We start from the raw sequence: 16454 nt of genomic DNA, 5'->3' as shown, positions 1-16454 counted from the left end.
GCCTGTTTAAGGAAAAGCGGTTTAATGCTAGATCTTAGCTGGGGAAGGATTAAATGCATAAAAGCGGTTCGTTAGCAAGTTTGCAAAAGACATATCAGTGTATAAAAGTTTCTGGTGAAATGGATTTTTCGTCTTATATTCTAAAAGCGATGTCTTTTCGTCTTATATTCTGAAAGCTATGTCTAAAGAATTTTAAATAATATCGGGTACGAGGAGATGACAAGAAAAGGGAAAGTTATTAAAAGTTCTTAAAAAGTTAAGACTGTGGATGTTTATCTAAAATTTATATTTTTACCAAAATATTTAAAAATTTACTTCATCTAGTATAAATTATAATACACTTTGAACATTTTATGTAATTTTCCATGTGCCACTGTGCAAAATGTTGCATCGTTGGATTTTCCATATATGCATAAAAATCCCTAGTCTATCTATATAATTATATACTATTAGTTTTGAAATTGTTTGAAATACCGCTTTTGAAATATAAAGTGGAAAATCTATCCGACGCTCTATTGTGCTATCCTTTGCACTCTATCACATTTACAAGTTTGTTTTAAAGAAATATGTTATTTATGATTTTTCTAAATCTAGGGAATTTTAATGGGTTCCTTTCTTTAAATTCCCAATAGAAGCTCTCTTATTATCTCCCTCTCTCTCTTATTATTGGCAATAGAAGCTAATTGCGGCTCTTTTTGTTGATCGAGACAATTAAAAGGTTTTGAGATCATAAATGGAAAAAATTGAAATTTTGAAGTGAATGAGAAGATTACATGGAATCTTGCATTTGATAGTATACTGGTTGAAATTATTGTTTCCTTTTTCCTGGGTTTATCGTTGGCATCGAGAGGCAGATACATTACTAGGTCAATAGTGGTTCGAGTGGTGCTCGAACCGTCGAGTATTGCGAGTTAGTTAGATAAAAGTAGCGCTTAACGAACGAATATATATATATATGCATATATGTATAGGGAATCGGTGATCCAAGCAGTGCTCGATACTGTAACGAGTGTATTGTTTCAGTTAGATGCATGAAGGGCTAGCAATCAGTTTAAAAATTGTATTTAACGAACAGATACATTTTCGATCACAGATAAATCGACTTTTTATTTTTTCTCTTTAAATAATTATTCTTTTTTAAAGAAATATTTCTTTTTTGCTTGTTAAGATATTCATGAAACATTTATCTCCTTAATATACTTACTAAATATGAAAATATAAAATTTCCCAGGCACCCCAATATTTTTGCATTCTATTGATTTTTTAATATTCATCGCGAGAAATTTCTAAAACAAAGTACAAAATACAAAGTACCATTGCTTTACCCAAAATTTAATTACAAAACATTACGTTAATTTCTCAAAGCTACACCTTTTGAAAATTCACTCTAAAAATCGTACCGACTTTTACTAAAACAATTCCTCTCCTCTAATGTCATATTAGACCTAACCTCATATCAAAAATTTTGTTCCTCATTCAGGACATCCACTTCGGAGAGAAATTCTCGCGAGAGTGGTCTGATAGTAGCGAGGAACCCGTGAAGGAGGGTGTGCTGCACGGACCAAAAGGGCTGGCTGGCCAGCTGATGAGGAAGCATGATAGCGAATCTGGCAGGCGCGCGGTTCGCTCGAGAATGCAACGCGTGTGCAAATGCCATGGTGAGCTATTAACGTGTTATACAGATAAGGACCTCTATCTACGCTCTTATTTTTCATTCCTCACGCTTTAACGACTTAGGATTTCACCAATCCCTTGCCTTCCCCCACTCCACACCTGGTCGTTGGTTCGCTGCGTTCATGCGTGTACAGATTCCTGGGTAGAAGAATCTCTCCTCAGACCTGTTTCAGCCTCAAAGCATACCGTGAAAAGAAGGAATGTGACGCTCGTTTTATCAGTCTCGTGAAACCAGCGACTGTCCTTCCTTGTCCGTTTTTTAGAAGTTTTCATATTGCTTGATGATTAGGTTTGAAAAATGAAGAAATACCAGGATCAATAAAAATACATATATAGTATGATGGAGAATATTTGAGATAGATATCAAATGTTTGCTTTAGATACTAAAACGATTAATGCGTTCTTATATAGGAAACAATGAATAGCAGGAAGTATTTGAATCACAAATTTGTGATTTATTTGTATTTCAATGTACTTTTTAAGAATAAAGGAGGTTTTCAATTGTAAGGTTAGAGAATCTTATTAGACTTGTATTAAAATATTGCTTATTGAATTTTATATGTCATAAAATACTCTGTAAAAGAATTCTACAAATTCAAAACATTACTGTAGTTCTTTATGCCTTTCTGTACTCTTCAGAATCTTAATACAGAAGATGTTCCAAGTTCCTAGTAAGTTTTACCATTTTAAATTTCTTAAAGTTCTCCATATTACGATATACATACTTATAATCTCTTTTTTTTTATTTTTCTAAATGTCTATTGAAATATAATTGTTTTATTGTCTTAGGAATGTCTGGGTCATGCAGCGTACGCGTCTGTTGGAGAAGACTGCCGGCATTCAGGGTGGCTGGAGCAGCGTTAGCCGCGTTGCACGAAGGAGCAGCGTTGGTACGACTGGCACAACGTGGAGGCAGAAGACCAGCGAGATTGAGGCCTGCTCGTCCAGACCTCAAACGACCTAATAAAACGGACCTAGTGTACCTTGAAGATAGTCCTGACTATTGTGAAAAAAATATCACGTGAGAAGTTGAACATTACTATTTTTTATATTATTTCTTTTACACATTTATTTTTTATATTACATTTAAAACTAAAGTACTTATCAAGTTAAAATCTTACTATAACATTTATTTTAGTTATTATTCCACTTTAATTTACAGTAGTCACTCAGTACTTACTACTGTAGTTCTCGTTTGAAATGCAGAGGGCAGTAATATTCACGAAGGTTCAAAGCCACAATATTAAAAGAAGTGGCCTTCAATGTTACCTGATTTCATACAAGCCATAACTCAATTTTTGGATCCTCATTCAACAAGAACATCTACACTCAATAAAATAAATTTTAAAATACAATTTTTCATAATTGAAACCTGTTTTATTTAGAGCACCTTTTCTAAATATCTCTATTTTTAGGCTCGGTATTCCCGGGACTAGAGGAAGGATATGCAATCGAACATCCCTTGGTTTGGACGGATGTCGATTACTATGCTGCGGTCGGGGATACCAGACGAGAGTCCGGGACGTGACCGAGAAATGCAATTGTCGATTTGTCTGGTGTTGTCACGTGAAGTGCGAGCTGTGCCGGCACAAACGGGAGGAGCACGTGTGCAATTAGGCGGTAAACAAAAGAAAAGATAAGAAAAGGAAAAAAGAAGAAGAAGAAGCAAAAAAATTGCATTCCGGTCGGCCTACCTACCGAAAGGTGCTTAACGACCCTCTGCGTCGAGGCAGTTTCTCCACGATCCCTCGATACACGATGGCCCGTTCTCATGGTCGCAATGGAATCAGGGTAGAGATTGCGCATCTACCATCCCCGTATTTTTTCTTTTTCTGATATTTGTTTCTTTTAGTTTGTGTTTTTTTTTTTTCGTTTAAGTTAATTCAATCGAGGCCGATTTGGCTCCAGATATGGAAGTCAATCGCGTGCCGAGTAGAGAAAAGCGCCGCGAGAGGCTACGAAGAGTAACACGTTATGTTTATAGTGCATTCTGTACCTGACAGTCAGAGTGTCGTAAGTCCACCGCGCTTCGGCAACTATCGACCTTGAGCGTATATAATGTAGTTTCCGGACGGTTAGAATGTTAAGTTGTTAGGATGTATCTAAACATGTTTACGATGTATAGAATGATACACGTGATATCTTAATATCTCTGTTGTTTTTGGTAATAGAAACGGACTAATTACATCCATCAAAAAGTCGCATTGCTATCAATTAAAAGAACTGTTACTGAGTTACTTGTGGAAGTGTTAACGTATAAAAAATCTGAACCTTGAATAATCCTGAATTACTGATTAATCGAAAACGATTGTGAACAATCGCCGAAATATCTCTTAAGATATAAAAAAAGATTTAGTTATTTTAAAATGCATAATTTTTCATATTATCAAACACCACAGAGATATCTAAAATAATCCAAGCAAAATAGAACATCCTATGGAAAGAACTTTGAAGTAAAAAAGATGCCTGTCATAAAACTAGAGTCGTCTCAGTATTAACGTTGCGACAGTGAGTACAAGGTGTCTATGCAGTTGCACAGTTACGTGGCTTATTATACTAGTCTGGCTCTCAGGTGCACCATTATTTATGTAAATGTTAACATGTTGAGGATCGACGATGAAAAATTACACCAATTTCCACGGATATCTAAAAATGTAACGGGAATTGGGCTCGACTATAAGAGCATATATTATACGCGCAATAGTGCTCGTCTTATACTACAATTTACGTAATCGTAGGAAGAACGAAATTGAACCTTTCGAAAAGGATCTTGTTTTAATTGATGATACTACTGTGTAGCTATGAATATTTTATTCAACATTGAGAGCAGCTAAACGTATTCGCAGCGTACTGATTCTTGGCTGAAACTCAATATGTTAATAATTTACGGTTTTTGCTGACGCGAGAGGGAGAGAGAGTGAGAACATGACGATAATAGAGAAGCGTGCGAGTGTTTCCGCGTGAACGAGATCGAGTGTCCGGATAAGCGAGAATCTGAACACGAGAATGAAATAGAGTAATATAGGCGAGATGTTAGGCCACTCGACAACCATTCTTCCCTCTATTCCTTTCTTTCCATCTTTCAACTGTTTCCTTTCTTTCCATATTTTTGTTTTTCTCTTCTTTTCTAACTTTCTGTTCGTGCTCGCACATTTGCGTATGGCGCGAGAGTCTTATTTATATTCGAAGTAAAAACCTCCACGATGTGTAGGTATCTCATTGTATACCAATGCTCTCTAGCGCCTAGAATCACCTTGTCTTCACCTAAATACGAAGCGAATTACAGTGAGCTGCAAAAATACGCTTATGCGCTTTGCAGCCGGAAATGAAACGCTATATAGGTTATATCAAAACTTTTAAAATATTGTTCTGGCTATAACGCATCCAATAACTTTTGAACATAACTTTCATATTTAACGTAACATTTCCTAATTATCCATAATAAAATATGTCAAAGCCCGAATTATAAAAAAATATTAAAGATATAACGATATAGTGACCAAACATTGAGTGGTGAGGATGGCTAAGCGATGATCTTGAGCGGCTCCCCCGAATTTGTCCAAGCTGTATAGCCTCTTGGAACCATATTTTAAAAGTTCCAGCGTAACTTATGCAAGCCATACGCGTTATGCTTTACGTCTGCAGGCGTCTAAATATGTACTTTCACGACTCACTGTACACTACTCGCAGTATGTCGGCCGCGTATCGGCGAACAATGCGAGTTACGAGGAGCGAGGCGGACTACGAAAGCGAGAGTCTACATCAGAGAAAAGAGTACAGAGAGCGGGAGAGGAGTGTAGGGAACAAATAAAGGAAAAGGAGGCCGCGATAGCAACACATATCCGCTCTCGACAGTTCGCCTCGAGTCACTCGATTCGGGAACAATTCTGCCAATGACTGTACATACTGTCTCCTTACCGTTTTGTAGATTTTACGTCCACGACTGCCGCGCTGTATATAGATAAGCATATATACATACAGAACATGTATTGTTGGTGGAAGCAACATAGTGAGGTTATATAAATTGAAACATTAAACGGCGAAATTGATATTGTCGCATCTAGAATCATAGGTGTCTCATAGCGGCATCTTGAACTTCACAATTTTAGTATAAAGTGCATTGTGTGAAAAGATAGTAAATTATGAAATTCTAAAATTTGCTTCTCAAATTGTATAATGTACAAAATTTATTTAAATGTGCTACAAACGAAGAAGCAATTCTGAGTTGACATAATGTATCTATGTTTTAGATTGCCGTTAGGGCTATGAAATAGACTTGTAATCACGCTATATCGCTTCTGCCAGCTATGCATGAAAACACGATCGATGTTAATTAGATTCATTGAATGCTGCATTGAGAGAGAAACTGGAGCATTTTGAAAAGAGTGATCGCTCCTGCGTTTTCCGCAGCCTCCCTCCTCTCATCTTTTATTTTTCCTTTCTTTGTTCTTTCATTTCATTTCTTTGCTTTTTATTCATCCTCATGAAACAACTTTCATCAGTATATTTTATTGTATTTCTTCATAGGGAGTAACGTTCTATAATATCTCATTGCGCGAAGTGGAAGCTACCGTTTCGTCGCATTTTAGCCACGCTGATCTAGATGGATCACAGTCTAGTCAATTACGAAGTCCGAATTGATCATGTGTCGCGATCTCTTAATTACGATTGCTCGATGATTTTTCGCTTTTACGAGACAATTATTTAATCTTCTTTTTTATACTAAAGACAATTTTTTATACTGAATATATGTACAGCTTTTTACTCTGTATTTTTTTCTTCTTTTTACAATGACCAATATTTTATACAAAGATCGGTTTTTTTACACCCGTCTTATGTGACGATGATCTTTTTTTCTTAAATCTATATAAAATAACGAATTGTTTGATGACATGTGTCGATAGCAATGATATGCGGATATACAGGGTGTTATATTTAGATTATATCTTTGAACGATTCCGAAAATTATTCGTTGCAAGTGAAAAATGTTTCACTATTACTTTACAAAGATTATGAAGAAAAACTATTTTCATATCTGTCATTTGTTTACAAGACTTCACATATACAGATTAATCTAATGTACATCTTTCATGAATTACAAAAACAGAATAAAAAGAGGACGTGAAAATAAACAATGATAACATTGAAATCTCATTTAAATCTCGACATTGAAATAATTTGAATGATATGAAATATCAAAGCTTAGAATGGAACACTCTGTATATTCGTTGCATGAATAAATCAATCTCTGTTTGAACGGCATAAACAAAGGCAGCTGATCTAATTAGAGGAACATGGCCTTAAAAGAGAGAGAGAGAGAGAGAGAGAGCGAACGAGCTAGAGAGAAAGAGAATCGAATGAACTATAAGTACTGATTCGTCCGTACGTTTGTAAGGATTTAGGCGATAACGCACACGAGCGAGCACTCGTGCAACGAGACGACATACAGAGCGCAGTATTGACAAATTGTAATTTATTTTTCTCTCCTCGTCGTTGATAATACGCTACATCATACTTTCTAGCTTTTTCCAAGCAAGCAATCAATCATCAATCAATCTTATCGATCAAGTATTCTCGTAATAGTTACATCTCTTCATTAGCAATGAGATAAACCCTAGCTCGTAACATTTGTATTTGTATGTACCTGTACTCTACGTGCATTTATATAAATACATATGCGAAACGTGTCCGTAATTATCCATCCTATCGAATCCATGTTTTTTTCTCCTCTTTTAGATCAACCACATTTTTATCGCGTATATCTTCCCTTTGATCTTTGTGTTCTTTTAGATATGACTAAATATCTTGCTAACATACAACCTATTGTCGAAAATATTCCAATTATAGTACCTACAAAGAGACCAAGGAAGAATTGGAGATCTTCATTCAAGGTCCTCGCTGGACTGATTGGAGTTAAGAAGTCTAAGTTCCAATCCTTTGTCCTTGCCATGTAACGCAACCAATATATTAACCTATCCACAGCAGGATTTATTCTATCACGAATGGTTAAAGATACTTTTCTAGCATTCTCGCGATAGTCCATGGTTTCATGAATCTGGGTCACAGTATTAGCTAGTTCTTCACCAGATGAAATATGAGTCTCTTCAGTGGAACGTGCAAAGCCTAACTGAACCGCTCGTGCAGCATTTTTTAATTCGTTGGGATTTCTGGGGAAACATATGACTGGAGTTCCATGGAAGGCAGCTTCAAGGAGCTCTGTGTCTGCACAGTGACTTAATACCACTCTTGTACGGCTATAACCTGCAATAATATGATAATAATATTATCAAAATTATTTTAAATTCATTTCCCGATTAATTTATAGGTGACAAAAAAGTTAGAAAAGAAAAGCTAATATATCTCATAGGCAGGCAAAAGAGTATAAGTCATTTTGGTCACTAACAACAAATGTTCCTTTGTTTATGGTTCTAATAATACAAGTCAATTTCATTTCTTTCCCACTCTTTTATCTATGATTTTAATAGTATATCCAAAATTTAACACCTGATCTTAAGCACTTTAAATATTGTAAGTGTTTTTCTGTCAAACTAATAATCCTGGTGTATACTCTTTTACCCGTCCATCAAAGATATGTAAATGATATTGTTCTTTAAAATGAAAGAGTTAAAGTAATTAGTTTTAATCGGGAACCTACTAGGATTCTATGAGGAGACTATAATTCAATGTAATCTTTTACCTATTAAGTCTTGCCGATCAATTCTCGAGTGAACGAAAAGATTCTCTGGCAGAGCATTATTTGAATTTTGCCATTTCATGTTCTTCCAAACTACTGCTTGGCCCTCCCTGCCTTGAGGTAATTTCTGTGCAAGCTCCCTAATTAACGTCTCATAATTTTCATCCAGAAGAGCCACAATAGTACCCACTCGATACTCGATCAGAGCCTTGTGTAGATCGCTTTTTAATGGATGTGCTCCTCTGCAGTGATGACAGCCGATCTACAATAAAGATTGTTAACGGAACGTTCTTCTTCGATAATTTTTAATTATACACCAAAGACAGAGATGGGTATTGCGTGGTATTATTAGGGAATTACGGCGTACGTTATGTGGTAAGAAGAAAAAGAGGAAAGGTATCAAGTTACTGAACTGGGATTCGAACCTAAACCGTTCATTTTCCAAACAAGTGCACTAATCAATTAAGCCTCGCATAAGTTCAATATCACAGTGTAAGTTAAGAGAGAAGGTTATTTTAGAATCGGCGATTGCTGAATTATTAATGGCTTTTATATGTGAAATTTTTTACTTTTTAAATTCTCGAATTTTGTTAAATTTTCAAATATACAAATTCTCAAATGTTGAGATTTTTCAACTTCCTAATTTTCTAATTTTTTAATTTGCAAATTTGTTCATTTTCAAATATCTAAAACTGTTCCAAGTCCAGTTTTAGCAATTAACAATGAAACGCGCGATTAAATGTACTGGACATTGAAAAATATCTTATTAGGAGAACAGGAAACAGAATCGAAGTAAACATTTTTAATATCTCACTTCCACTATCAGCTGGGTGAGTAATGCATAATCCGAGCGTAGGATAACGTCAGCGTCCCAAAGTATAAGGCGAACATCAGCGTATAGATTATCTAAATTGAGACTGATGTCTGGCAAGTATTTTCCCACTATCCGGAGAGCATACACCGCGTACTCATCCCGAGCCGTGGAGAATATTGACCTCCTTGTAGTACTCGTCCACAATCTGGTCCAAACTCCTGTATTCTGAACTGATAAAGCGGCACCAGTATATTCAAAAACATACAGTTCCTCTTCTCGATTCCGCGTCCATATCACTGGAATAGATTCAATGGCTCTTGTCCATGGAAGCAAACATCCATCGTGCCTACAAATTTATTATCTACGATATTATAATTTTCTATATTATTATTTATATAATTTTTCATTATTAAAACTAGAAATTAATTCACAGCCTTTCTTGGAGAAATCTATAATTTAATTATCAGTTTTATTTTTATCATTAATACTTCTTTTATTTTTAATCGAAAAAATGAAAAATATTAATTTTTTTTCAATTGCAATTCCCAATCGCAAAAATTAAAATTAAAGACAAGGATAACTAAAAAATACTTAAAACTTCTTGAGTTAAAAACAATTGTTTCTATGATTCTTGACTTAGAAAGCAATTATCGGATGTAAATTATGTCTGGAAGGATTAGAAAATAATATCAAAATGCATGTAATTGGAATATACTAAAATTACAAAAATTCGATATATTTAGTACTTTTAAGCTATTACGAAATCGAAGTTACTAAATATTTAAAATAACTTTAATACAATTTTAAAAATTCTTTCGGAAACTACACGGTAATGATACAAAGTATCATCATTAATGAAATTCACTTCGATTGTAAATATATATAACGATATTAAACTATACCAAAGTGCAGGAAATACAGTGAAGGTAGGTTGAATTTCCTGTATCTTCTTCGCGATTTGTTCATCTTTTAACAAAGCTTCACAGGCTTGAATCGTTTTCTTTGTAGAATATGCAGATTCATCAACTTCCGTTTTCACTGTGAGCACTTCAACATCGATCAAAGTTTCGTAAACTTCGTCTTCGTTGGACTCCGGTATAATTAACGTTGTATCGATCCCTTGATCCGACAAAGTGTTGGCTAGTAAAGATATGTCATAGATATCTTCGAAAGCGACAACCACTGCCGATTGCGGGGGTGCAGTTAATGTGGAACCGTGAATTATGTTCGCCAAATACATAAGTACGTATAATGTAATAATTACCGACATTTTGATCGAACAATAGTAACGATCGATAAAGATTAAATCCATAAACGTTTACTTGAAAAGATAATATTTTTAGTACATTAAGAAGAAAAATTGCGAAGATAGCCGTATCACATATGTAAAACCGCGTTCATTTTAATTTCGAGCAATCTTCAATCAGTTATCGCTATATTAACCACGATTTCGAAACTGGGTCAATTATTCGCTAAAAAAAGAAAACGAAAGAACCGTCCCGGAAGTTCTTAATAAAACAGCACTACTTCCTACAATCCGTTAATCTATATATGGAAACAGTTAATCATTAATAAGTTGTTAATTTCTCCAGTTTCCAAATCACTAATTCCCCACCAATTTCATCTTTCGAAAACACTTATATAAATACGATATATTTATTTATTCCTCGAGTTTACAAATCACCAATTCGAGATTTTTTCTTTATAAAACACTTCTGTTATATGTTCTACGTGTATGCTCTATATAGGCACCTTATATGTGTACAATTGATGTAATAGTTAATACAAGACACAATATAAGTTTCGATGGATGTGTTTCATTTATTCCACAACATACACGAATCTGTACAATTTAGGTTTTAGACACCTGTTTGAAATATGTGATATACACAAGGTACAATTTTCGCGCCCTAGGTATATACTCTCACAAATTACATAGATAAACAACACTGCTTTTTTTACGCGGAGTATGTAGACTTTGCGTAGAGAACGTTGGACAGTTTAGTCCAAGCAAAGATGAATATTAGGTCCACCAGTGACTGATTCTATAACACACAGAATCGCCATGAAGCGTAAACTATCGCGTGGGTCGTAAGTCGTAAGTCGTAACACGCGGCTTTCGTAAGCAAACTTTGCCTCTGAACAAGAAGAATGTTTCACACACGAAGCGGTTAAAAGTTCCTGGAAACGTACGCTCTAGCTCTAGATATGAATGCGTGCACTCTATTTAGGCATGATGTGTGATATTATCATATGATGTTAATGTAGCAATTTAATTAAATCCTTTAAATATAGAATAAATATATAGTAATTATGTATTAACCTAAGAAAAATTGAGATGTTGATGTAGCGAGTTGAGGTTAAGTTCACTAATAATACCGATTAAATTCTTGATGAATATAGAAGTGCTTATGCATTAGTTTTCACACACACTCTGTTCTATTTATTCACATTTTTGTACACTATAATAAATGTATCAATGTCTTTTATGGTCAAAAAAGATCTTCTAATCTACAAATTGTATTGACTGATAATACTGTATATAGAATATTAATAATTTTTTATGGTTAATGTAATGTAATAATTTTTAAATTAATTTTTAATAATTTTAATAATAAATGTTTTTTATTACTAACGTCCGTTGGGAAGAATATTCACAATGAATGTCTCATCACTACAATGCCATCTATTAGCCTAGAATATGATAGAGTGCACTGTATCTGATTAATTTCGCTTGAATTTGTTTTATATTGGTTAGAAACTGCGAAGTATAATTTTAGAGAGACTTTAGTTCTGTGGCAAAGGATCTAAAATATATAATTGTAAAGTATAAACCGTAGTGTATAGGTATATTATAATAATTTATTATTTTTAGTTTAAGCATTGACTGTTTATTCCTCAAATGTTTGTATTAAAGTCAATGACGTTTAAAGCGAATAAGGTTAGCTGTAAAACTGTTTATAAAGTTTTGAAATAAAATACATAATGAATAATGCCTAACTTTCTTACAAATTTCAGCATTTTTATATAATAATTAGTAAAGTTTTAAATATGTATTATTTTGTAGGTATAATAATATAAAAAATAAGAATGAGTTTCACATACAGTACTCCAAAGTCTCAACCCAGTACTACTCCTGCAAGCACTGTACCAACTACAAGTATATTTAATATTTTGTAATAATCAAAAAATATAATTATACTTTATTGTTCTACAATATTTTAATTCTTTTTGTAGCTTTTACGTTTGGAGTTGGTGGTGCTGGAGATGCAGCAAAACCAACAGGATTCTCGCTTACATCTACGCCAGTACAAACTAAACCTGGTGGAGTATTTGGTACTGGATTAAGTGGTACTCCTGTTCAGAATCCTGGCTTTACTTTTGGAACACCAACTGCTGCTCCTACAACCACTGTACCTTCACAAACACCTGGTTTAACATTTAGTACTGATACAACTGCAAGTACTGGCATAACTCCTGCAACAACTACTGCAACAGCTCCTACAGGATTTTCTACACCAGCACCAGCTGGAAATACTTTAAGCTTTAATTTAGGAGGTACTACCACAGTGACAACAACAACAGCAGCGTCCTCAGCTTTTGCATCTAAGCTACTTACTACTGGATTTGCCTTGGGTGGCGGTGAAACTATTGTATCTACTGCTAGAACTGGCTTAACGTTTGGTACACCAAATACAATGACAACAGGAACTGGGTTTACTCTTTCTGCAACACCTGTTGTAACTACTGCTATAGCTACAACCACAACAGCAACAGGTATTAGTTATTAACTTTCATAATACATATATATTATAATAATCCAAGTCTGTTTTATGAAAATAATCATTGTTCCATTGTCGTTACAGGTTTCTCTTTAGGTGCAAGTGGTACAACATCTGCAGCCACAGGATTTACCTTCGGCACAGGGACAACTTCAACTAGCACAGCAGGATTTTCTTTAAATCAGACTGCAGCCACAGCAAGCCTCACATCTACTCAAGCATCATTGGGTACAACTACAACGTATGTGTAGTTTTTACTGTTATTTTTAACATGAGGTTAATATAATATTTTGTTATTTACTAAATGAAACATTACAGTGTCAGTTCATCTGCGGGTACACTTCAACCTGCTTCTATAAATTCGTTTGAAGAATCCATAAATAAATGGACCTTAGAACTAGAAGAGCAAGAAAAGGTATTTGTAAATCAAGCTGAACAAGTTAACGCTTGGGATAAATTACTTATAAGTAATGGAGAGAAAATAGTAGCACTGAATCAAGAAGTTGAAAGAGTCAAAATTGAGCAGCAGCAGTTGGAGCATGAATTGGATTATGTTGTAAGTTAATCACTATATATTACTATAATCACTATATATTAAATAAGATATAAAATATAAACCCTACAATTTTACAAATATATATAATTACAAATACAGGTTGGTCAGCAGAAAGAGTTGCAAGACTGTTTAGTACCACTAGAAAAGGAATTAGCATCTCTTTCAGTATCTGATCCAGAAAGAGAATACACATATCGCTTAGCGGAAGATCTTGATACTCAATTAAAACGAATGTCAGAAGATTTGAAGGAAATCATCGAACATTTAAATCAGGCCAATCGCACGCAAGATTCTAGCGACCCTATTGTCCAAATTGGCAAAATATTGAATGCTCATATGAACAGTTTACAATGGTTAGATCAGCAAACAACTTTGCTGAATCAAAAGATTCAGCAGATCGATCAGATGCATCAAAATTTCAGACAAGAGAATGAACGAAACTTTAATTTAGCATATAATTAACGTTAATCGCCGAATTTTTTTAATTGTACCATGAAGTTCTTTAAGTAGAAAGTTCATTTTGTATCAATTGCCTTTATGCATAAAAAAACTCAAGGGCGTGTAAAAAATAAAGAATTTATATTGTATGAAAACTGTTTGTTAAAATTAATGCAATTCAAATAGATACCGAGGGTAAGAAATACTGTATTTTAACATAATCTGCTACATGCAGAAATAAGTTAACCATCTTGTCTTGAAGTATGTTACATTTCACGCCATCGGGATGTGTTATGTCCCAAGCTAGGAACATGAAAAACTTCTTAATATCTATAGTAGCCGATATTTTGTCTTCTTGACTTTGTTGAGTACAACTCCAAACTTGCAACTTTTGGAAATGTGTAGACACTGTGGCGCTGTCCGTGTCGATTTTCAATACAAACACTCCGGTTTTGTCGGCGCTTAACGTTAATTGTGGACTCATGTTTTTCATCCTTTCTACAATATGTTTTACGTGTTTAAGTTGAGGCATATCGACCGAAATCTGGAAAAAATTAAAAATAGAAAAATAAAAGTACAATGGTTATAAGAAGTACATGTTCGCACATTATTCTATTTATTACAGCAATTAAATATTAATTAACTAGATATATCCATTTTCGTACCACTTAGTAATACTTGAACTGCTACAGAGATATGATACTATGAAAATGAAATATCAAATCTGATAAAAAGCCACTTTATTGGAAAAGAAGATACTAAGTTATAAATAAGTGCAAATACTTCCTGTACTATGAAAAACTAATAAAAATTAAGAAAGAACTAGATTGTGAATTTTTACAAAAATTCATATTTTTGAGAAAATAAAAAATGTTGACCTTGGCAGAGCTTTATTCCACCTATCAAGTAGTATAACGGGTACTGTATTCTGAATATTTTGTAATATTCTATGAATTTTTGCACATTCAAATTTTTCGTAAATACAAAAAAATCCGTAGTATAGAAGTAAGTATCATAAATAAAATAAGCAGAAAAAGTTGTTTATACATGAAATTCAGGAATATTTGGTGCTTGATGCTCGGGCCATTCGCGTCGTGGTATAACTCTGACAGGTACATCGTGCAAGCATTGTCTTGATTCCATGCTTAACGAAGGTAACTCAATTTCTATAGTGAGACACGGTTGTCGTTTATTCGTTAATTTGATTTTAACGCTTTTTGCGGTCATTCGTAAAGATCCTAGGGATCTGGCGAGCAATGTGGGATCAAATTCTAAATAAATCTCATTCTGTTCTTCAGAGACGCCATTCATAATGTATTCAGTAAAAAAATGAGTCTGACTTAGTTCAGCCCAAACCATCGATGCTCGGTCATCAGTGACACTGAAGCATAATTCATCCAACGTTAACCGCAAGGTACACTGTTTTGTTATTCGAGCGATAACATTAACGATATCTGAAATAAAATTGTATATTTTAATATTATTGTATTTCTATGAAACTAATTGATAAGGGTTAAAATTGCAATTCAATATCAATTTTTATTACGTTGCATTCAGTATAAAAATTTGTATTGATATTGTTATTTAATCGTAGACGTTGAAATACTTCCGGTATATAAAAAATTGCATAAGAATAAGGATAACATAAATATACTAATATTTATTGATATTTAATTATACACAACAATTGGCACGGAAGGTTAGAAATAGTTTCCATGATTTAAACTCACTGGTGAAATCTCTCATTGTAATTACGTCCATCATTCTACACCTGAATTTCATCTTTGATAGTATAATGTATAGTTTTTATAAGACTTAAGTATTGGATCTCTTGTCGTGTAAATAAATTTTACGCGGGAACTTGTGGTACAATAATTACATAACGATGACCATTTGACAGGCGATATTTCGACATTTTTAGTAATTACAATGCACCTATGATAATTCACTATTTACACTATATTTTGATCACAAGAAAACAATGCATCAGATTCTACATCATCAAATTTATAATTTATATTTTGTGAACAAAAATTTATATGTAAAAATCTGTATTTAATATAAAACAAAAAATTATACATATGACACGTAAACACATTTAAAAAAATATGACAACAGGTTACAAATAGAATATAAAAAATCTAATTTCGTATATGTCTTATTATTTTATTTATTTCTTATATTACAGAAACAAATAAAATAATTTACTTACTGTGATTACAAAAAATATAACGTTGTATTTGACCTCAAGAGCTCCAAGATTTATGTATTAAAATTTGTACGTTATTATTAACTCCTATTTCTTCCATTACAGATACAAATAAAATAATCTAATTATATTACATATTGTAATGTTAAGAAAGATAACATCGCATTCTACTTGATCAACAAACTCCAAAATATATGTTGCTAAAATTTGTAACGTAATTTGGAAATTTCTCAACAGATGTCACTAACGTGCATATTTTCCGTTAATTTTCCCGCTAGAAATTACCC

The 16454-nt window shown here is 33.6% G+C and overlaps 4 protein-coding genes across 12 annotated transcripts in view; 2 read left to right on the top strand and 2 right to left on the bottom strand.

The window, feature by feature from the left end:
* Window positions 1-7357, top strand: part of LOC100652118 (protein Wnt-1) — a 77813-nt gene extending 70456 nt beyond the window's left edge. For 3 of the 4 annotated variants that reach the window (XM_003396256.4, XM_048407493.1, XM_048407494.1), the window contains 3 exons: window positions 1481-1658; window positions 2464-2695; window positions 3090-7357. In XM_003396256.4, coding sequence (XP_003396304.1) covers window positions 1481-1658; window positions 2464-2695; window positions 3090-3291 — 612 coding nt within the window. In that variant the 3' untranslated portion in view covers window positions 3292-7357. Of the gene's footprint in view, window positions 1-1480; window positions 1659-2463; window positions 2696-2836 lie in introns of all 4 variants that reach the window. The other variant, XM_012309879.3, reaches the window with a different exon arrangement.
* Window positions 6164-10494, bottom strand: LOC100651802. Its single transcript, XM_003396253.4, has 4 exons — window positions 10085-10494; window positions 9183-9528; window positions 8372-8630; window positions 6164-7935 (listed from the first exon to the last, which is right to left on the bottom strand). The coding sequence occupies exons 1-4, from the start codon at window positions 10492-10494 to the stop codon at window positions 7424-7426; spliced, it is 1527 nt and encodes a 508-aa protein (XP_003396301.4). The 3' UTR covers window positions 6164-7423.
* Window positions 10495-11164: 670 nt separating this feature from the next.
* Window positions 11165-14785, top strand: LOC100651681 (nuclear pore glycoprotein p62). Of its 4 annotated transcripts, none has more exons than XM_012309868.3 (6): window positions 11165-11280; window positions 12250-12342; window positions 12420-12959; window positions 13049-13205; window positions 13283-13520; window positions 13620-14785. In XM_012309868.3, the coding sequence occupies exons 2-6, from the start codon at window positions 12273-12275 to the stop codon at window positions 13980-13982; spliced, it is 1368 nt and encodes a 455-aa protein (XP_012165258.1). In that variant the 5' UTR covers window positions 11165-11280; window positions 12250-12272; the 3' UTR covers window positions 13983-14785. The 4 variants fall into 4 exon arrangements, with proteins under 4 accessions (XP_012165258.1, XP_012165259.1, XP_012165256.1 ...); XM_012309869.3 differs by lacking the exon at window positions 11165-11280 and adding an exon at window positions 11879-12004; XM_012309866.3 differs by lacking the exon at window positions 11165-11280 and adding an exon at window positions 11897-12029.
* On the bottom strand, window positions 14081-16310 carry LOC100652235 (checkpoint protein HUS1). 3 transcript variants are annotated; one of them, XM_020863745.2, is made up of 3 exons: window positions 16171-16310; window positions 15006-15412; window positions 14081-14502 (listed from the first exon to the last, which is right to left on the bottom strand). In XM_020863745.2, exons 2-3 carry the CDS (start codon window positions 15315-15317, stop codon window positions 14137-14139), a joined length of 678 nt encoding a protein of 225 aa, XP_020719404.1. In that variant the 5' UTR covers window positions 15318-15412; window positions 16171-16310; the 3' UTR covers window positions 14081-14136. The 3 variants fall into 3 exon arrangements, with proteins under 3 accessions (XP_020719404.1, XP_003396305.1, XP_012165260.1); XM_003396257.4 differs by lacking the exon at window positions 16171-16310 and adding an exon at window positions 15689-15956; XM_012309870.3 differs by lacking the exon at window positions 16171-16310 and adding an exon at window positions 15505-15658.
* Window positions 16311-16454: the final 144 nt, after the last annotated feature.

The sequence above is a fragment of the Bombus terrestris genome, chromosome 7 (genome assembly GCF_910591885.1).
Source record: "Bombus terrestris chromosome 7, iyBomTerr1.2, whole genome shotgun sequence".
Lineage (NCBI taxonomy): Eukaryota > Metazoa > Arthropoda > Insecta > Hymenoptera > Apidae > Bombus > Bombus terrestris.
The sequence above is the reverse complement of the archived record's forward strand: the minus strand, read 5'-3'. Positions and strand labels throughout refer to the sequence as shown.